Source organism: Rhinatrema bivittatum, chromosome 2 (genome assembly GCF_901001135.1).
Source record: "Rhinatrema bivittatum chromosome 2, aRhiBiv1.1, whole genome shotgun sequence".
Classification (NCBI taxonomy): domain Eukaryota; kingdom Metazoa; phylum Chordata; class Amphibia; order Gymnophiona; family Rhinatrematidae; genus Rhinatrema; species Rhinatrema bivittatum.
The window spans coordinates 699,179,451-699,201,151 of record NC_042616.1 but is presented as its reverse complement, the minus strand read 5'-3'; the positions used below and the strand labels follow the sequence as shown (position 1 = coordinate 699,201,151).

Here is a 21,701-nt window from a genome sequence, read left to right as displayed (position 1 = left end):
AAAGAGGGACCTATCCACCCTTCTCAGTCTAATGGCACCATTCCTGTCTCCAAATATCTATTGAACTGGTCCATCAACAGACTCACTTGAACCTCCATCTTTTTATCCTAGGATACATTCCATCTGGCCCCATGGCTTTGCCCACTTTCACTTTTGCTAGTTTCACACAAACACTCTCTTTCGTAAGTGGTGTTGTTTCTATTCTACTCCTATAGGTACTCAACCAACCAATCAATTTTCCATCCAACTTTTTTCACAAGGCCACATGCTCATAAAAGGTGAACAGTATGAACTGCAAAAGTCTTAGCTTTCTATCTGAAGAGGGCTAAAACACATTAAAAATCCACTCAACTTTTTTTTTCTTTTTTCTAAGTGTAGGAACAAGGACCAAATCTTTAATAGCAATATATGTTTTGTGGTTGGAGAAATCAAAAACTAGCCATGTAAATATCTTCAAAAAGCAAAGTAGAAAAAGAAGGAGATTTTCTATCAGGCAGTTGGCCACAACTAATGTACATCAATAAAGACTTGAAATAAACATCAAAGATGTTGCACTCGTGAACCCTTGGACTGAGGCAGGATTGGTGCAACCTGCAGGGAGGAGCCCTGAAGGTTCCCACCATTGGCAGGTGGATCTGGACAAAGCAAAGGCTCAGCTGGAGCTTCGCTTATACCAGCCCTCATTCCCCTCAGGTTGAGCCTTTGGGTGCAGGGTCTGGCAGGTCTTAGGTGGGGACCTCTGCTCATGTCTGAGGTGGATGTTGTACAGTAACTGGATTGAAGCAGACGGAGGTTAGACATATTTAGTGGCAAGTCGATGATGGACATATCTGGGGGCCAGCAGTGGTCAGTGGCAGGTTGAGGTCAGGCATATCTGGGATCATGTTGAAGTCAAAACCAGGAATCCGTCCGAAAGGAAAAAGGGGGATGGATAGGCAGGGCAGTAAGGCAAGGAGAAGAACAGGCTGGGGAGCTGGTCTTCTATGGGCATCTACAGTTTTCTTGGCTCTGTCAGCTTCTCTAATTGGTCCATTCCCATAGTTCATGCAATTCCTGGGTGGAGTGTTGAGTCGCTGGTAAAGGCATTGTCATTGGCAGTGGCAAAAGAAGTAAAGGTTGATATGAGTGTTATGAGAGAATTATGCCCATGGTAAGAGAGTGGCCCAATTAGCTTGGCACTCATTGACGTATGAGCGGAGGAAGGTCTTGAGAGTATGATTGGTGCTCTCCGCTTGTCCGTTCCCTTGTGGGTACTAGGGTGTGGTGCAGTCAAGCATGATACCAAACTTCTTACAGACAGAGCACCAATATCATGCAGTGAATTGGACTCCTCTATCAGATAATATGTGCTTTGGCAAGCCATGCAGGTGAAAGACATGGAGGGTGAAGAGGCGGCCTAGCTCCAGTGAGGATGGAAGGCCTGGTAATGAGAAAAGTGAGCCTAGTTTAGAAACTCAGTTTATCAGCACCCAAATCATGGTGGCGGCATCTGAGATAGAAAGGTGTATTATAAACTAGTGGATAGCTGGTGCAGCTGTAACAGCCCACATGGTCTGTCATGCAGTGTTTTTTGCTGTGCGCAGGTGGGGCAGCAGTTAACATAGGCCATGAAGTCTTGCTTCATTTGGTGCCACCAGTAGTGCCATTAAAAGCAATTCAAGGGTTCGCGGCTACCCAGGATGATCTGCAACACAGGATTCATGAGCCCAATTCAACACTTTCTCATACAGTCTGGAAGGTACGACCATCTTCCCTAGACAGTTACCATAGTAGCCAGGAGTATTTTAGGAGGATCAATGTTGTGTCTGGCAGATTCTGGAACATTCTTGGTCTGGAAGGAGCAAGAGAGGGCATCTGCCAGTTAATTCTTGCGTGCTGGGCAGTACTGCAATTTGAAGTCGAAGTGAGTGAAAAACAAAGACCAACAGGCCTGTCTTGCATTTAGCTGCTAAGCTTGATGTAGATATTTGAGGTTCTTAGGATCCAAGTATATTCTTTCATGGTGTTGGACTCCTTTGAGTAGGTGGCGCTATTCCTCAAGGGCTAATTTGACAGCCAAAAGCTCTTGATCTCCGATGTTGTAGTTATTCTCAGCTGATGATAACTTCTTCAAAAAGAAGGAACATAGATTATGTACTCCTTCGGGAGTGTGTTGATTCAGGACAGCCCCTACTTCCAGAGTAGAGGCATCTACTTCCAAGATGAAGGGTGTCGTAGGATCTGGGTAACATAGACAGAGCCCATCCACAAAGACATTCTTTAATTTCTAAAATGCCTCTAGAGCCTCAGGTGGCCAGTCTTTGGTGTTGGTGAGATTTTGTAACAGGTAGTAAGCTACAACTCAGATTTTTCATATTGCCAGAGTATACATTAATCAATAAAGGCTTGAAATAAACTTAACAAGCATCAGAGATGTTGCATTCATGGACCCTTAGTCTGAGGCAGGATTGACATGACCTTCTGGGAGGAGCCCTGCAGGTTCCCACCTTCAGCACGTATACCTGGATGAAACAGAGACCCAGCTGGAGCTTTGCTTATACCAACCCTCGATCTCCTCAGGTTGAGCCTTTGGATGCCAGGGCCAGCAGGTCTTAAGTGGGAGCTTCTGATGGTGGAGGTGGTATTCGTAGGGTAGGTGGGTTGAAGCAAATGGAAGTCAGACCTATCTGATGGCAGGCAGAGGTCGAGTGTATCCGGGGGTGGTCAGTGGTCAGTGGCAGGCAGTGGTCAAGAGTATCCAGTGTCAGGCAGTGGTCAGTGGCAGGCAGTAGTCAAGCATATCTGCGATCAGGCTGAGGTCAAAACCATGAATCCATCTGAAAGGAAAAGGGGTGATAGATAGCCAGGGCAGGAAGGCAAAGAGAACAGGCGGGCAATGAGGAAGAAGCTGAAGAATTGAAGACATGGATGCTAGCACTGAAGAACTGAAGAGAAGGACCCTGGATAACAACACACTCTACAGAAGTGCAGAAGGACCTGTTGCTGAGGCGATGAGGGCAGGATCAAGTGAGTTCTTTATAGGGCTTTAGCGGTGATCTCATCATCCTGAACCGCTGGGCTTTTCTCGCCACCTGCCATTTAAATCAGCAGAGGTCCAGCATGCGCGTGCCTAAGATGAGGTGCGTCAGATGGGGCTGGCGGCATCAGGCCGCGTGGGAGGTCAACAGTTTCTTACCATTGAGGAATGCAGTGGACCACTGCATAGGACATGGCCATGTCAGGAGCAGGCAGAAAGGGCCCAGCCAAGGAGGTGAGTGCAGCAGACTATAGAAGCAGCCAGTAGACTGCCAAACATAACAAATGGTTCTTTTTTTTATGCCAAACAGGCTGAAAAGTTTGAAGCATTTTGGTATTCAACCATGGTTTCTGTGTCTGAAATACCTCAAATATCAGCAAATTCCAAAATTGTTTTGCATTTTAGCCAATTAATTTGGCAAGGCTGTGATAATTTTTTAAGCATTTTGTCATAGACTTTTATGTGTCATTCTGAGGAAGATGTTAGCTTTGGTATAAGTTCACTTTGAAGAACTGCCCTGTTAATTGACATGTCAACCTGGAAAGACAAATTCTGACCCATTTTTAAGAGTAGGAGTCTTTAACTATAATTAACTGAACTCTAGGTCATATGTTAGATATGCTTATATATGCCAAAATGATTGTATTATATAATTTAATAAACAGCACACTGTGCGCATTAAACAGGCTGTCATGATGAAGTCTAAAACTTGCATCCACAAAAATTTCATTAAAGAGATTTTATTACAGGAATCCCATAAGAACAATCTAGGAAGGCATTTAGCTTATGCTGCATAATCAAGGCAGCATATTCATGAGATGCTGTGGAATTCCACTGTAGCCTGTTTCTTCAACCCTTCCAATAGACTGCATTCTGCTTTAGACTGGTACGAAAGCAAGGTTGTGTGCAAATAAGAAATGGGAAACCAAATGACTTTAAAAATTAACTTCAGAAATATACTTACAGATTTTGTGCTTCCTTCTAAAATTTCTTCTTCGAGTGGCTCAAGCTTAAGATCCTGTGTAATCAAAAAAAGAAAATAATTGCAATAAGAATGAACAAGCCTAGCAAATTCAGCAAACTGAATATTCCATAGGCTTTCATATTGTGCTTGGTGCTGTCCTGGGGGGCTGGGGTAGTGTGGTTGCCACCAGGCGGTGCTCTCTGCTGTCCAATGTGAGTATTCTGCATGGCTTCAGAAAGCTCAGTAGCACTCTCTGATGGAGTCGGGGATCCTGGTGGTTGGCAAGAGGGAAGACGCCCACAGACTAACAAGTACGAGAATGGACAGGAGAGCCTGTTCAGTTCGGAATGAGGTAATGGGCAAGCGTGCTAGACAGAAGCATAATTTTTCCCTGTTGTAGTTTCAATGGGTATCAACTAGTAATAATAATAAAATAGCACATGCTGCAAAATATACAGAGCCATATTAGCAGAAGGATTTCTTACTTTGTGTGCTATCTGCAAAAATCATTGGTTATTGGGTGCAAATTTTGCATTTGTGTAGCAGGGATTAGAATCCATACAAATATTTTCCCAGTGATCATCTTGGGTTTTTTTGCATATGCTACATCTCCCTAGCTTTGGGGCCAACCTCTTTTTGGAATGGGCTTCACGGGTATAAATTGCCACTGAGCACTTGCAGAGAGCCAAAGGGTTAAAAGAGGAGACTTTGGGTAGGTCCTCAAGGCCTAGTCATCTGGAGAAGTTTTTGAGATTAAGATTTTTGGAGAAAACTGGAAACGTGATTTTGGATATTTTAGACTGAGAGGGAGGACCATCTAGAAGGAATGGCTGGATCCCTGTTTTTGCATCTTGCGCCCAATTAATAGCAAGATGGAAGACAAATTGGGATTTTTGAGAGTTTTTGGATATGCAATTTATTTTTGAAGCTGTGAAAGTTGCTTCCATCACTCTTGGCATATGTTGCAACTGGAGGAGAACCTATCTAACCTTATTGGGGAAGGAATTTTGGACTAGGACACAGTTGAGAGAAGGAGGGTCAATCAAAAGAGGCACTATGGACAGAGAAACATATTTCTTTTTGATTTGTATTTTTCTTGTCTTGTTTTTGATTTTTGGAATCATTGCATGGATATGATTTTTCAAGTTTAAGTAAACCTTTCTATTATTTGAACACCAGCATTGGACTCTGAGCTGTTATTCAAGTGGCCCTTTTGGATCAGCAGACTCCTTCACTGTGAGTAGTGAGCAAAGAGTGAGAGTGATTGTGCAGCCTGGTTACCCCACCACAGCACCCAGGCCTCCAGAGGCTCAGGCCTCCTCCGCGCTGGAGAACCCTGGCCCCCAGGGCTGAAGTTTCATGCAAGAATATATTAGCTGTTTGGGAGAGTAAAGACAGCACAGGGATTTTGCTGTAGCCCTCTGTATCGGGGACCCTCTGCCAGAGGGGGTTGCATCTGTTTATACACAGTATTTAGGCACTGGACATATCAACACAACTTTCACATTATTAATAATATCTGTTGCGCTATGTATGGATTCACTTTGAAACAAATTCCAGTATCTACAGAACAGACAGGACTAAATTTTCAAAAACGTAGACAGAACTTAGACATATAAAAGAGTTACAAGCAAACATTGGCGATATGTGGACAATGTGGCTTTTCAGCAATTAAAAAATATGTGCATTATTTCATTACACATATAAAAAAAGGGTAATTTTGTTTTTTTTGGATTTTTTTTTTTGGGGGGGGGGGAAGAGAAGAGATTTCAGAGGCATGTTTGTGTGATGCAATTTAAAAAAGCTCCAAAGGTAATTTTCAAAGGAGTTACGCCTGTAAAAGTAACATACTATTGTAGCAATTTTCAAAAGCCCAGTTTTAAATGTGGAAATCCTTTGGATGATTACCCTCCCAACATTTTTCAAAAGATTTACATACTTAAAACTGGGTTTTACACATGCAAATACACTTTATGTTTCTAAGTGGGCTTTTGAAAATGACTGCACTATATACCATTGAATTGTCAATAGGTTATAAGCATGAAACTGCACTTTATACATATATATGTACTTTTGAAAATTGCTACGATACTATGTGTAAACAGCATGCGATTTATTGCAGAACTTTGTGCCACATTATGAAATGGATAAATTTACACCTGTATATCTTATAACTATCCAATTTTTTTAAAAAATAACTTTTAAGGTCAATTTTAAAAGAGATGCATGCATCAAAACACACAGAAACTTGCAACTAGCACATGCGTGTGTCTGACCCATTTTATAAATCTTGCACATTCATGCACATGTACCTGTGAGGGAGTCAGTTGGACCGTTAGATGATCGAGGGGTTAAAGGGGCACTTAGAGAAGATAAGGCCATCGCGGAAAGATTAAATGATTTCTTTGCTTCGGTGTTTACTGAAGAGGATGTTGGGGAGGTACCCGTAATGGAGAAGGTTTTCATGGGTAATGATTCAGATGGACTGAATCAAATCACGGTGAACCTAGAAGATGTGGTAGGCCTGATTGACAAAACTGAAGAGTAGTAAATCACCTGGACCAGATGGTATACACCCCAGAGTTCTGAAGGAACTAAAAAATGAAATTTCAGACCTATTAGTAAAAATTTGTAACTTATCATTAAAATCATCCATTGTACCTGAAGACTGGAGGATAGCAAATGTAACCCCAATATTTAAAAAGGGCTCCAGGGGCGATCCGGGAAACTACAGACCGGTTAGCCTGACTTCAGTGCCAGGAAAAATAGTGGAAAGTGTTCTAAACATCAAAATCACAGAACATATAGAAAGACATGGTTTAATGGAACAAAGTCAGCATGGCTTTACCCAGGGCAAGTCTTGCCTCACAAATCTGCTTCACTTTTTTGAAGGAGTTAATAAACATATGGATAAAGGTGAACCGGTAGATATAGTATACTTGGATTTTCAGAAGGCGTTTGACAAAGTTCCTCATGAGAGGCTTCTAGGAAAAGTAAAAAGTCATGGGATAGGTGGCGATGTCCTTTCGTGGATTGCAAACTGGCTAAAAGACAGGAAACAGAGAGTAGGATTAAATGGGCAATTTTCTCAGTGGAAGGGAGTGGACAGTGGAGTGCCTCAGGGATCTGTATTGGGACCCTTACTGTTCAATATATTTATAAATGATCTGGAAAGAAATACGACGAGTGAGATAATCAAATTTGCAGATGACACAAAATTGTTCAGAGTAGTTAAATCACAAGCAGATTGTGATAAATTGCAGGAAGACCTTGTGAGACTGGAAAATTGGGCATCCAAATGGCAGATGAAATTTAATGTGGATAAGTACAAGGTGATGCATATAGGGAAAAATAATCCATGCTATAATTACACGATGTTGGGTTCCATATTAGGTGCTACAACCCAAGAAAGAGATCTAGGTGTCATAGTGGATAACACATTGAAATCGTCGGTTCAGTGTGCTGCGGCAGTCAAAAAAGCAAACAGAATGTTGGGAATTATTAGAAAAGGAATGATGAATAAAACGGAAAATGTCATAATGCCTCTGTATCGCTCCATGGTGAGACCGCACCTTGAATACTGTGTACAATTCTGGTCGCCGCATCTCAAAAAAGATATAATTGCGATGGAGAAGGTACAGAGAAGGGCTACCAAAATGATAAGGGGAATGGAACAACTCCCCTATGAGGAAAGACTAAAGAGGTTAGGACTTTTCAGCTTGGAGAAGAGACGACTGAGGGGGGATATGATAGAGGTGTTTAAAATCATGAGAGGTCTAGAACGGGTAGATGTGAATCGGTTATTTACTCGTTCGGATAGTAGAAAGACTAGGGGGCACTCCATGAAGTTAGCATGGGGCACATTTAAAACTAATCGGAGAAAGTTCTTTTTTACTCAACGCACAATTAAACTCTGGAATTTGTTGCCAGAGAATGTGGTTCGTGCAGTTAGTATAGCTGTGTTTAAAAAAGGATTGGATAAGTTCTTGGAGGAGAAGTCCATTACCTGCTATTAAGTTCACTTAGAGAATAGCCACTGCCATTAGCAATGGTTACATGGAATAGACTTAGTTTTTGGGTACTTGCCAGGTTCTTATGGCCTGGATTGGCCACTGTTGGAAACAGGATGCTGGGCTTGATGGACCCTTGGTCTGACCCAGTATGGCATTTTCTTATGTTCTTATGTTCTTATGTTCTTACCAATGCAAAAATATCTCACAGTGAGTAAAAAAGGGGTGGAATGGGGGTGGGTCATGGGCATTCCACGGCAGAGCCAAGAGATATGCGCTTATGTAGCAAAGCGAATGTGGCACATGTCTGGTTCCTTTTTGGGCACATTTACCTCTGCTATTGATTAGGTGTATGTTTGAATAAAACTATTTATAGCCATGTATGACATGCTTGATAGGTCTGGGTAAACTGGGGGGAGTACAGGCTAAAGAATTTGGGGGGGGGGGGGGGTCGTCTTGATGATCTAGATATAGACTGGTGGACGAACTGGTTAAACTGGTCATTTCCAATACATGCACGCTATTACATTTCCTCTTTTGTGCGTATAAATGCTGACAATTAAGGGCACAAATACATGTGCTAAACCCATTTTATAACATGTGCGTGTACTTACATGCAGTATATAAAGTTTCAGCATATGTGACTGCGTGCCCATATACACGTATATATGGGTGTGTGCATGCTCATTTTAAAGTTACCCTCAATACAAATAAGACAGAGATTCTCATTATTTCATCTGATGAAAACCAAGTTCTCTTCAACTCCCTAAATGCAACACAATCACTCACAACTGATATTAACCACTCCCCTTATGTCAGAGATCTAGGAGTTCAACTAGACAACCAATTCAATCGTAAATCATTTGTCCAAAACACTACCAAAGAATGTTTCTTTAAATTACAAGTATTAAAAAAACTTAAACCTCTCCTTCACTTTCGAGATTTCTGACTAGTGCTGCAGTCCATTATCCTTACTAAATTAGACTATTGCAACTCCCTCTTGCTTGGTCTCCCTGCAATAACAATAAAACCACTGCAGATGGTACAGAATGCCGCGGCGAGAATACTTACCAACTCAAACAAAAGAGAGCATATCTCTCCCATACTGCAGTCTCTGCACTGGTTACCAATCAAAGCCAGGATTTCGTTCAAAGTACTCATGATGATACATAAAGACATTCATAACATCGCTCCTCTCAAACTGAGCCATCAATTCCGTGCTCACACCTCTGAAAGACCAATCAGAAGAGCTTACAAAGGCTCTCTGCATGCCCCCCCTACTAAATCTTCTCTAAGCAAAAGAGCGTTATCTACATCTGGGCCGACTCTTTGGAACACTCTCCCTCCTGACCTCCGTCAAGAACATTGTCTCCTAACCTTCAAGAAAGACTTAAAAATTTGGCTGTTCAATCAAACTTTCCCAGAAAACCCAAGTTCTCTTTGATGCAGGTCCTAGAACATGACTCTATGGCCTATGCTAACAGTTATTGGACTTACTGAACTATCTCTTCACAGCCCCTCGAGGATCCATCCTAGTTTTAAATAAAGTATTTTATTTATTTTATTTTATTTATTATTTTATTATTTTATTATTATTTATCCACAATCTTATTTTATTTTTTGCTCTCGGTTTGTTATGGTTTGTTATGGTTCCTTGTTTCCAAATGTTTTTCTGAATGTTGCTAATGTTCATTGTTTAATGTATCGCCTCCCAGCGAAGGTTCTGTTCCATTGTAAACCGGTGTGATCTATATTCTTTATAGGAATATCGGTATATAAAAATTCAAAATAAATAATAAATAAATAAATATATAGTGTATATGGGCATGTAGCTACATATACTGAAATCTTATATCATGCATGCAAGTTCACACATGTTATAAAATAGGCCTAGCACGTGTATGTGTGCTCCTTATTTTAAGCATTTACACAAACAGCTGGGAATTGTCGGCATTTATGCGTGCAAGGAGGAAATTTTATAACATGGATACGTGCATTTGCATGTGTAAAACTCAATAAGGTAACTTTAAAACGAGCACACGCGTATCCATATATATTTCTATATACTGTATGGGTGTGTGGCCACATACACTGAAATCTTATATCCTGTGCGCAAGTATGCACATGTTATAAAATAAGCATAGCATGTATGTGTTGTTATGCCCCTCACCTCTGGTCTGAAGCCCAGAGCCATCGCTTAATACCTTTGCAACAGGTCTCCTGCCCTCTCAGCAGTTTTAGTTGCTACAGTATGTTCCTGATTTTCATTCCGGTGTGTCTTGCCTTGTTCTTGGTTTTTGTTGTGTGTCCTTCCTGGCCTCTCTCCTGCTTGCCCGCTCCTGCCTGTCCAGCTGTATTTCTTGCCCTAGCATGATTTCTTGTTGCATTGTCTTCGGCCCGGACTTTGACTTCGTCTCGCTCTCAGTCTGCCTTGATCTGGGCCTGGATCTTGATCACGCTTCACTCTTAGCTAGTCCCAACCTCAGGACCAGACCTCAACCTACGCTATAAGTCCTGCAGGCCACCAGAACCTGAGGGCTCAACCCAAGGAGGAGGTGGTTGGCTAGGCAGAAGCTCTTTGGCTGGAGTGACTCAGCATAGAACAGGCCTTGGCAGGCAGCAGCTGTCACACAAACAGGCAGTGATAAGTTGACAGTGGACTAAGGGTTCACCACCTGCTCTGCATGACAGATTATGAAGGTCATGAGGTCTGCTAAGTCACTGACACTTCAGCTTCTTCAAGGCCTGGACCTACAGCTTCAAAACTCACAAACTTGGTGCAGATGCTCTGCAAATAGAATGACACCATGCAGGATGAAGGGGCCTCAGTCCAATCAGAGCTATCTGTACCACTAGTACCCTCTCAACAGCCATTCCCTTTGGCTTCTGCTATACTCTTCTTGCTCCCACCATGTTATGATGGAAACTCTTGGGTCTGTTGTGGTTTTTTGAACCAATGCCAAATTGTTTTCAAACTCCAATCCACAAGCTTTACAATGGACTAGGCCATGATAGCTTATATTATTTCTCTTCTTACTGGACACGTGCTAGCTTGGGCTTCTCCACACTGGGAATAAAATAATCCTTTAAGTAACCTGTTTGATTCCTTAACTCACTTCTATCTAGGTTTTGAGGAACCAAAGCGCTCCTCCTCTGTGGCAGCTGACCTACTATGTCTCCATCAAAGGTCACAAACTGGGTCACTATGCAATCCAATTTCAGACCCTGGCAGCAGAACTAGGCTGCAGTGAAGAAAGTCTAATGGCAGTATTCTGGAATGGCCTAGCAGCACCAATAAAAGACGAGCTCATGGGATGAGAAATGTACGCTTCCAGGAAAGGGCTCGAGAATGTGGATCATCACATGCCTCTTCATGCTTGACCCCTCAATTCCAGCACCCTTTATTACCTTCATCTCAGGAACCGGCACCCTCAGCTTCCCAGGAGCAACCCATGTAGCTAGCTTATGCATATCTCACAGAAGAAGAGAAATGCCTTTGCCTGTACTGCTTGGCTATGGGACATCAGGTCCAAGCCTGTCCCATCAGACCTGGAAACATCAATGCCTGGAGTCAGCTGGGGAGGCAACTCTAGGTTTGTCTGAAAAATATCCCCTCTCCAACATAGTTTTGCCAGTCTATGCCCAGACTGGAATGGGGTCAGTGCTCACTGAACCATTCCTCAATTCAGGCACAGTGGGAAACTTCAATGAAGAAAGTTTGATAGGGAGTCATGCCATTCCCATAGAATACTTAAAACAGTTGCTTCTTATCTCCTCTGTCTATGGGGAACCTTTGCCTGGGACCGTCATCTGCCCCATCTCACTCTGGATGGAGCTCTTACATTTTAAGCAGCTAACTTTCCACATCCTCCAGAAGTCAGTTCACCCTCTGGTCTTAGGCCTAACCTGGCTTCAGTGACACTCACCAGTGGTGAACTGGAGTACTGGAGACATCCTGTCATGGAGTCCTTACTTTTTTAAACACTTTATCACTGCACTTGAATTGTCACTGGTGGTTGCTCTCACAGATCTGGCAACCTTTTCCAGTCTTCCTTGGGCCTATGCTGCCTTCCAGGACATCCAGGACAAAAAACAAGCAGAAATCCTTCCCCCATATAAATCCTATGACTGTCCCATCGACCTTCTGCCAGGGAAAGCTCCATCACGGGGAAGGGTCTACCCACTGACGGTGCCTGAGACCTAAGCGATGTCAGAATATATCAAAGAAAATTTGGATTTATCCGCCCTTCATCTTCACCTGCAGCAGCAGCATTCTTTTTCGTTGGAAAAAAGGACAGCTCTTTCAGACCATGTGTAGACCTCAGGTCCTGAACTCCATTACAATCTAGAACAAATATCAATTACTGCTGATCTCCAAGCTATTCAATCAACTCCAGGGAGCCAAAGTTTTTCCAAGTTGGACTGTTGAGGGGGCCTATAATGTAATAAGTATTTGGCAAGGTGACGACTGGAAAACTGCATTTAATACCACGGATGGACATTATGAATATTTGCTTATGCCATTCAGACTCTCCAACGCTCCTGCAGTGTTCCAAACCTTTGTAAATTATATTTTCAGAGATCTCTTACAAACTTGTGTTTTAGTTTATTGGTATGATATCCTCATCTTTTCTCTAAATCTCACTCAACACCAAATACAAGTAAAAACAATCTTTTAACATCTCCGGGACAATAAGTTATATGCAAAGTTGGAGAAGTGCTCTTTTGAACAATCTGAACTTCCTTTTCTCGGCCATATAATTTCAGCACAAGGGTTGAAGATGGATCCAGTCAAATTATTTGCCATTAGGGATTGGCCTTGCTTCGCCCTACAGCATTTTTGGGCTTTGCAAATTATTACTGTCAATTTATCCCTAATTATTTTTTCTTGACCACTCCTCTCACAGCACTTATGTGCAAAGGAGCCACCCCTAAAGATTGGCTGGCTGAAGCCCTCCAGCACAAGGCATCCTTCGAGTTGGCCTCTGTTATCTGACACCCGGACCCAGAGCAATCTTTTTTCCTGGAAGTAGATGCTTCTTCTGTGGGAATGGAAGCAGTTTTGTCCCTGGTAGCACCTGTGTCTCTGTTCATTTTTCTCTAAGAAATTCTCACCAGCCGAAAAGATCTATACCATTGGGAATTGGGAATTTCTCGCCATCAATTCGCACTTGAGGAATGCGACATCTTATGGAAATAGCTAAACATCCATTCACAGAAACTACTGACCACAAGAACCTTCTCTACCTTCAAGAGGCCAAAAGGCTAAATCCACGTTAAGCAAAATGGTTTTTTTTTTTTGTTTTTTTTTACAGATTTGGCTTCAACATAGTCTTTGGCCTGCGAAAAAAAACCACTAGAGCAGATGTGTTATGATTTGTGGGTATATGGGCCCTTGACCCAAGGTGCAAGTTGTTACTACCTGTGGGAAGGACCCACATAGGTCTGCACTGCCGGGAGGTGAGGTCAGATACAGTGAAGAGCTCTGGGTGAGGCACTGGAGAGGTCCCGCAGCACCAGGAGAGGACCCCGTGGAGAGTAGACTGGAGGCTATACCTGGCCAGGGACCCCCAAGGGAAGGAATGCCAGACAGACCACAGAGCGGGGGGCCTGAGGCTTGACCAATCAGGAGGTAATCTGGAGGGCAACCCCGAAGGGAGGAGCTACACAGCGTAGAATGATGATGTAACGCCATAGGCTAGCCCACAGGACAGGGAAGCCTGAGCTGAGCCTCTAGTGATGATGTAGCACTGCCCTGAGGACCGGGGAAGTGTTGGCAGCCTCAATATAATAGGTAGGTGCAACCCCGTGGAGCAGGGAAGCATGCAAGTCCTAGGGAAGCCAGAGAGCATTACCCCGAGGAGCGGGGAAGCTCTGGCAGTCACTATAATATGTAAGAGCAATCCCGAGGAGTGGGTGGTGTGGACAGTCTTCTTCAGGCTGTGGGCACAACCCCGAAGAGCGGGGAAGTCCTTCTGTAGAACTCATGGAAGTTGAGGTGTCCCAGAGGTAGTCCCGAGGATCGGGAGGCCTTGCAGGATAGAACCCAAGAGACGCAGAGTCAGCCCGAAGAGCAGGGAGGCAAGGAGAGTGAGTCCCCAATGTGAGCACTGGCCCCCGAGGAGCGGGTACCAGACAGGGTCCAAGTCCAAGGCATGAGCGTTGTCTCAGGAACACGTAGGTAGCAGTCGAAGATGAACGGAACTTATTGCCAAGTTGCTAGCTGAGGGCGAAGGTGGCGGGCCTGGTGGCGTGTGTGCGCGCCTAGGAAACCTGACGTCGAGGGGGATGGCGGCGATGTCCCGGCCACCACGAGGAGTCTCGGGGAACGTGGTGGTGAATGCGGCCCGAGCTGAAAGCAGCCCCGGGGAGGACAGGAGAACAGTGCAAGAGGTTAGTACATGCGGTTGCAGCTGTCTGCGACCGACAGCCATAACAAGATGCTTTATCATGTTCATTTAATCCATTGGATGATAATACTGAACCTCCATGTATCCTAGATGCAGCTAAACTCTTAGCAGCCTCTTCCTTCACTGTTCCTCTTGGAAAAACAGTAGTCCCATCATGTCTAAGAGAAAGAGTGCTCAAGTGGAATCACAACTCTAGACTAGGCAGGTATCAGGGAATTAAGAAAAGTATAGAATTGATTTCCTGACAATATTGGTGGCCTCGCATGACTCAAGACATCCAGGTATATGTGAAGTCATGTCCTAATTGTGCTTACAATAAGACCTCTCATCAGTGTCATTGGAGACTTCTTCAGCCCCTACCTGTTCCAGACAAATCATGGACTCATATTGCTACCAACTTTGTCACTGACCTCCCAGTATCCGATGGATGAATGGTCATTTGGGTCATAGTGGACCATTTTTCCAAAAAGGCACATTTTGTTCCCTTATCCTCCGTGCTTCAGATGCTCTATTGGCCTGTCACGTCTTTAAAGAAATATTCCGGTTTCATGGATTACCAGAATTCATTGTTGAGTGATCCTGAGGTGCAATTCACATCCAAGGTCTGGAAAAGTCTCTGCAAGAAACTTAATGTCTCTCTTGACTTTTCCTCAGCATACCAGCCTCAAACAAATGGGCTAACAGAGAGAACCAATCAATTGCTGAAAGCAATCCTTAAAGCTTAAGTGTCACAGCAACAAATATGGGCAGAATTTTCATATAACAACCACATTCAGGAGGCTTCCGAAAATGTTCTCTTCTTCATTGTTCATAGAAGGAATCCCAAAGTCCCACTACAATTGCCTCTAATTACTGGGACTCCAACAGCTGATCGAACCATAACCAATCTCGCAGATCTCTGGGAGAGAACCCATCAGCTCCTGCTCAAGACAGCTGAAGACTTCAAAAGAAAAGCTGACAGAAATAGGCATTTCGCCGCTTCACTTTCTCTGGGGATAGAGAAATCCCCAGGGGCTGAAGAAGTCCCATGCTCTAAATGTTCATAATGCTTTTCATGTGTTCCTGTTGAAACCCATGATCCTCAAGTGTAGACAACCATCTACATCTTTACAATTTTCTTCAGAATCTGACACTGAGTATGAAGTTCAGGAAATTCTGGATGCAAAATGACAGCAGGGTAAACTTTATTATTTGATTTTGTGAGCCAGAGAACTCCTGAGAATCAGGCAATGTCTAGATTCCACTTCTAACCAAGAGGTTTCACCAGCTCTTCACCCATAAGCCCAAGTCTAGGATCCTGGGGAAGAGGCTTAAGGGGGGGGGGGGGGGGGGGGGGATACTCTTACATCCCTTATTGCTGGTCTAAAGTACCTCCGGCATCATGCAGCATCTCGGGAACTTCCTGTATTTCCTGAGTCCTTCTTATAGGCCATGCTGCTTGGAACACACCCTGATGAAATCACTTCCTCTCTAGTATAAAGGAAGTTCAGAACTACCACTCAGTGCCTTCACAACAGTTCTCCTGCTCTCTTAGCAGTGTTAGTTGCTACAGTGTGTTCCTGATTTTCATTCCTATGTGTCTTGCCTTGTTCTTGGTTTTTGTTTTGTGTGTCCTTCCCTGCCTTGCCTGTTCCAGCCTGTCCTGCTATGTTTCTTCCCCTGGCCTGATTTCTCCTTGCATTGACCTCAGCTCTGACTTTGACTTCACCTTGCTTTCAGCCTGATTTGACCTCTGACCAAGAAATAAACTGGGTAAATTGGTGAACTAATTGGTTTAACTGGTAAATTCCTTCACGCACACATGTTACAAAATTTGATAATTTACACGTGTAAAAGCTGACAAGTGGTAAGGAAAATACAAGAGTTACATTCCCTCATGCAAATGATTAAAATTAGGGGCACAAATATGCATGCATAGTCAAATACATTTTGATCTTATTTGAATATGCTGCACTCTACAAAAGCTCGAATTGACTTATAATAAGTAAACATTCATAATTTAAAAAAAAGACATGGAAAATCACATACATAATTAAAAACGAATTTACAAATTACATATATAATTAAAAACACATTTACATGTAAAATCACAATAAAAACAGACATGCAAAGCTCTTGACTTAAAAAGCTTTACTTAGCCGGATATTTAAGATAGCTGGATAAGTCATCAAATGCTAGTTTTCCATCTGTCTTTATTTATCCGGCTATCTTACTTAGCTGGATAAGTCAGAAACAGCACGATATAGCTGGATAAATTGCCACAGAGCTACTTAGCTGGATTTTGTTTTTGCTACTTAACTAGATAAGTTGAAACTTATTCGGCTATGTTTAAAATACATGCCACGTATTTTTTGATATGTGAACATGTTCTTGGGTGGATTTACGCCTATTATATATAGTGTGCACGTATTTGCGTGCATACGCGCATGCACTTATTTACCTGTATATATGGTACGCATGCACATGTTTTAAAGAGGAAATTTTAAAAGGAATTACATACGTAAATGTAACATACTATCAAAGCAATTTTAAAAAGCCATTTCCGTGTGTAAAGTGCATTTACACATGAATATCCAATAGACAATTCAATGGCATACATTGTAGCAAATTTCAAAAGCCCACTTACAAGGGTAAAGTACGTTCACACATATAAAACCCTGTATCTCTTTGCCACCCTGCCTGTATGTACCTAGACAGACATCCTTGATGCAGTATTAGAGAAATATAAGTGGAGAAGTGGGAAAGGAGAGATGGAGACTTGGAGAGGGAAGAGGCAAACAACGAGGAGAAAGAAAGAAAGAGGTGGGAAACAGAGGGGAAAATTAATTTGAGACTATACTGTGGTGTCCTGAAACAGGATTGTCATATGGGAGTAGGGGGTGGGGGGGGGGGGGGGGGTGAATTGCAGTGCGGTGCTGATACATGAGTATTGGATTGTGTTTTATTGTTGTGGGTGTGGATGATGTCAGGAAATACTGTTTCCTTAAGAGAAGCACTGTGTGTTGTTGGATGGAGCACAAGATGGAAAGAAAGGGGAGATAGATGTGAGATGAAGAAGAGGGAGTAACAAATGGACTATAAGAAGAGATAAGAAAAAGGAGAGGACGATATAAGAGCAAGAGATGGAGAGGAAGGGGATATGAGGCCAAGAAAAGAGGAGAAACAGACTTAGGGGAAGAGGCTCAGATTTGAATTCTAGTTCTGGGGAGACCCACTATCAAAAAGCTTGAGTAGCTCTATTCTAGAGCATCTGATTTTATTTTGTTTTAAAAATAAAATTGAACAACTGTGTAGAAGTATTTTCTTTCAATTTTTCCCAAGTAGGCACTAAGCAACTGCTACCTGTAATTTTAAAGATAGATTTACTGTGTAGTGCAAGAAAGAAAAAAATTGTGAATAGGATATTTTTTTTGAAAACACATACAAATAGGATAGGTTTATAAAAATGAATAGGCATTTTGTAAGTTGTTTTACATTTTGTTCTCTGACCAGCTATCAGTAATATGCACACATTGTACCAACATGGACACTAGCAATTTCAGAATTCATTTCTAATTTTTTGCTGGAATAAGAAACATTTTGTACCTTCTTTTCCAGTCTATCAATCAACTTCTGGAGTCTATTTATCTGGGTCATCCACTGGTTGTCTTCCTCTAACAAACCTTTAGAAAACATGAAAAATAAACCATGAATTAGTTATGAAGGCTGGTGGGACGTGAAAGAATGCTTACAAAGTCTGGAGCCTCCATTTACCTTCTGAGAAAAACACAACTTATTTGCTGCAAATCTACAATCATGCAAGCTGATGACAAACACAGAATTGTTCCAAGTTAGTTTTATAAGGTTCAGAGGTCTTTGTATATATTTTTTGTCTTTGTTTATAACATGTTTGTTTATACATAGGTATTGTTTGTACATATATACTTTATCTGTGTTTTGCCTATATGTTAACGTATGGATATTTGAGACTGGAGCTAGGGATAATGACATTAATTATTATATGGATTTAAGTTCCAAACAAACATTTTTTTTTATAACTATCTGAATTAAGCATGCTACAGAAGACAGATAAACAACCAACAGTTTAACTCTGGATAGTTTTTACCATGGAGTTTGCCACAATAACCAAAGACGCAAGTTATTTTCATTAGACTATTGCCACCCTGAAAAGTGCCTGCACAAATTTGCGCCAGCTTTTTGTCCAGGAACTTTTATTAATCTATTTTTAAAATTTGCAATTAAGAAGATTTTGAAACAGAAAAGGGACCAATGTGGGCTATACAGTACAAAAGAAGCAATAAACAAACTATTTGACAAAACGTCCCCATGTAGTTCCCCCATTAGCCCACATTTAGGTCATGAAAAGGGGATCAAAAAAAGAAACAAGGAACATTCAAAAGGAAAACAAATATAATTAAAAAGCAGAGGCAGTATAAGATGGTATATACTTTAAGAAATCATTTTCTTATAGCTGTGTAGATGTTAGCCAAAACTCCCATCTGGAACTGCCTTGGCATTAACTGGCCTGAGAGAATCAAGAAAGTTTTTAATTGATCATGATCCAAAAAGATGTATCTACTACTGTTATATTTAAAACAGAACTTGCATGGAAAATGCAACAAAAAATACATTCCCAAGAGAGGGAGCCTGCTGTCGCATAATAAGAATTTTTTTCCCATCTTTCCTTTGAGGCTTTAAAAAGATTTATCAGATTAGGAAATCAGACAACCACAGTTCTGGCCCACTTCCAAATCCTGCTGATGTACTTGGGAGGAATCTAACATAAAAACTAGAAAAATTATCTATATATTTAGAAAAAGCTCCTTTCTGTATAGCCAGAGCCTTCCACAGGGAATCTAGGATTATTGCTGCTGGTTTGACCACAAACTCTCTTGTTACCTGGAAAATATAGATGACGGCATTCTAACTATCTCAATTGAGATCAACCAAATGTTGGTATATAATAATAAATAAATGATTTTTAAGTATTTAATTGTTTTATTGCTTAGTTTGGTTTAATTTACCTTATGTATTACTGGATCATTTTGTGATTGTACCTTGATCTTGGCACTTTTGTGGGATGGCGAATAATAAAATATTTTAAATAAATAATAACTAAATCTTGTGATCACAGTGCAGGCATCTCCTGAAACTGCTAGCTTTCTTCTTGGCCATCAAAAGAATTAAAGACATGGTGAAATCAAAGTCCAAATTGGTGAAAAATGGGATAGCTGATTGAGGGTGAGAGACTGGATCAAGCTTTTGCTTCTAAACCCTTGATCTAGCCCTGCTTCCCTTGGGCTATCAAATGATCTGCGCCCTCTCACCCAAAAGCAGCATGTGGTAACCAAAGGGGTGGTGGGCTGGATTAAGGCTTTTGAGCCAAAATTGTAATGTTGGGGCTTCTAAATCTCTTGCCAAACTTCTGTTTGTGTATGTGTGGAATGTTATGCTGGGGTGGCTGAGTTCCTGTGATTATTATTGGAGGTGGGTACTATATTGTGGCCCAAAATTTCCAGAAGTAGGAAAAAAGCATTTTGTTTCAGTTTAGTGATTGGAATATGGTAGCTTTGTGAATGGGAATCTCCTTTGTTTTTGTGTATTGCTCAGAACAGGAGGAAATACAGTTTAATTTCTATTTCTCCAGTGTTGCACTGCATGCAGTGTCTGGCTTATTGGGGATTCCTATTTTTTGTCTGTACATTTCTATTTCTAATTTGTAGTATCTTATTCTGTACATGCTGAAAGTCTGCCTATGTTTTGTGTGTGACTGAGGTGAGGGATTTTGCTAGCGAGTAACTTCTGTTTAGGGATCCATAGCAGTCCAGCTTGTTTTGTTTTCCTAATAGGTGGTACTGTAAGCTACGTGGACCCTTGGGCCGATCGGAACCGAAAGATGGAGTGCTGTGAAGGATCGCAGCAGGGGTCCTGACCGGAAGGCGGCAGAAACAGACTCGAGGATGGCAGGAGGAAGAACCACGGAAGGCCCTATGTGACCAAGGGCTCAGGAGAGGAATGAAGAAAAGGCGGCGTTGGCCCGGTGGTTTGGAGATCTTCACCCTGGAAGCCGGTACTCCCCCGAGAGGAGCTCGTAAGAGTCCGGCCGCTGGGACTTTAGGAGATTCACCCTGGAAGCCGGAGCCCCCCCAGGAGGAGCCCGTAGGGACCCGGCCGCTGGGACTTAGGAGAATCTTCGGGGCCCGCCTGACGTGGAAGAAGAACTATGGAGAACCGAAGCGGAGTCCCGTGGACCAAGCGAGTCGATAGGCAACCAGAACCGAGGAGTAGGCAAAGCAGAGTCGGGGACGGAGCCAGGTCAAGCCAGGAGTCAGAGGACGTCGTCAATTCCAAAGGGTGAGGCAGAAGCGGAGTCAGGAAGCAAACCGGGTCAGCAGGCAGAAGACTAATAACAGGAATGCAGCAACTGGATACAGGGAACCCTGGGAACCTCGTTGCAAGGCAAGGAGACCTGTAACTGCAGGGCTTAAGTAGCCCTGCAGCGTCTGACGTCACCCAAGGGAGGATCCGGGCTTTCCCGCGCTGGCCCCTTTAAATTTAGAGCGGAGATGCGCGCGCGCGTCTAAGGGGGCAGGGCCAGCCGCGGAGAACGCCGACTGCTCCGACGGAGCAGGAGCGCGGCGGCAGAGGACCCTGCAGGCCCGGGCGAGGTGGGCACGAGTTGGGACCGTGGCGGCAGAGGCCCCTGCAGGCCTGGAGGAGGTGGGCACGAGCCGGGACCGCGGCGGGGTAAGCGCCGATCCCGGGGCCGACCCGGGATCGCAACAGTACCCGTCCTCCTACGCCCCCTCCCGGGGGGGTCGCGGCTTGTCCGGGTGCGCCAAATGAAACTGGCGAAGAAGGTCTTTATCCAGGATATGCGAGGAGGGTTCCCAAGAATTCTCTTCTGGGCCATACCCTTCCCAGGACAGTAGGTATTCCCACCGATGGCGGTGGCAACGTACGTCCAACACCTCTTTTACCGTGTACGTGTCACCCTGGACCGTGGAGGTGACGATGGCCTCCGGCGGGAGAGTTCGGAATCGGGAGAGAACCAGCGGCTTGAGTAGGGAAACATGGAAGACATCATGGATCTTGAGGGTAGAGGGCAGACGTAACCTGTAGGACACTGCCCCTATGCGTTCGGCCACCGGGAAGGGTCCAATATATCGAGGTGCCAACCTCATGGATGGAGTCCGCAACTGGATGTGTTTGGTGCTTAGCCATACCTTTGTCCCGGGTAGGAAAACTGGAGCGGGCCGCCGAGATCGATCCGCGTACTCCTTGTCGCCGATACCGTAATT

At 43.2% G+C, this 21,701-nt stretch overlaps 1 protein-coding gene across 2 annotated transcripts in view; it reads right to left on the bottom strand.

Annotated features, from left to right (window-relative positions):
• NECAB1 (N-terminal EF-hand calcium binding protein 1) overlaps positions 1-21,701 on the bottom strand; it is a 555,658-nt gene that overhangs the window by 111,508 nt on the left and 422,449 nt on the right. For both annotated transcript variants that reach the window (XM_029591633.1, XM_029591634.1), the window contains exons 8-9: positions 17,986-18,062; positions 3,981-4,034 (exon numbers count right to left, since the gene is read on the bottom strand). In XM_029591633.1, the coding sequence (XP_029447493.1) occupies positions 3,981-4,034; positions 17,986-18,062 (131 nt within the window). The remainder of the gene's footprint in view (positions 1-3,980; positions 4,035-17,985; positions 18,063-21,701) is intronic.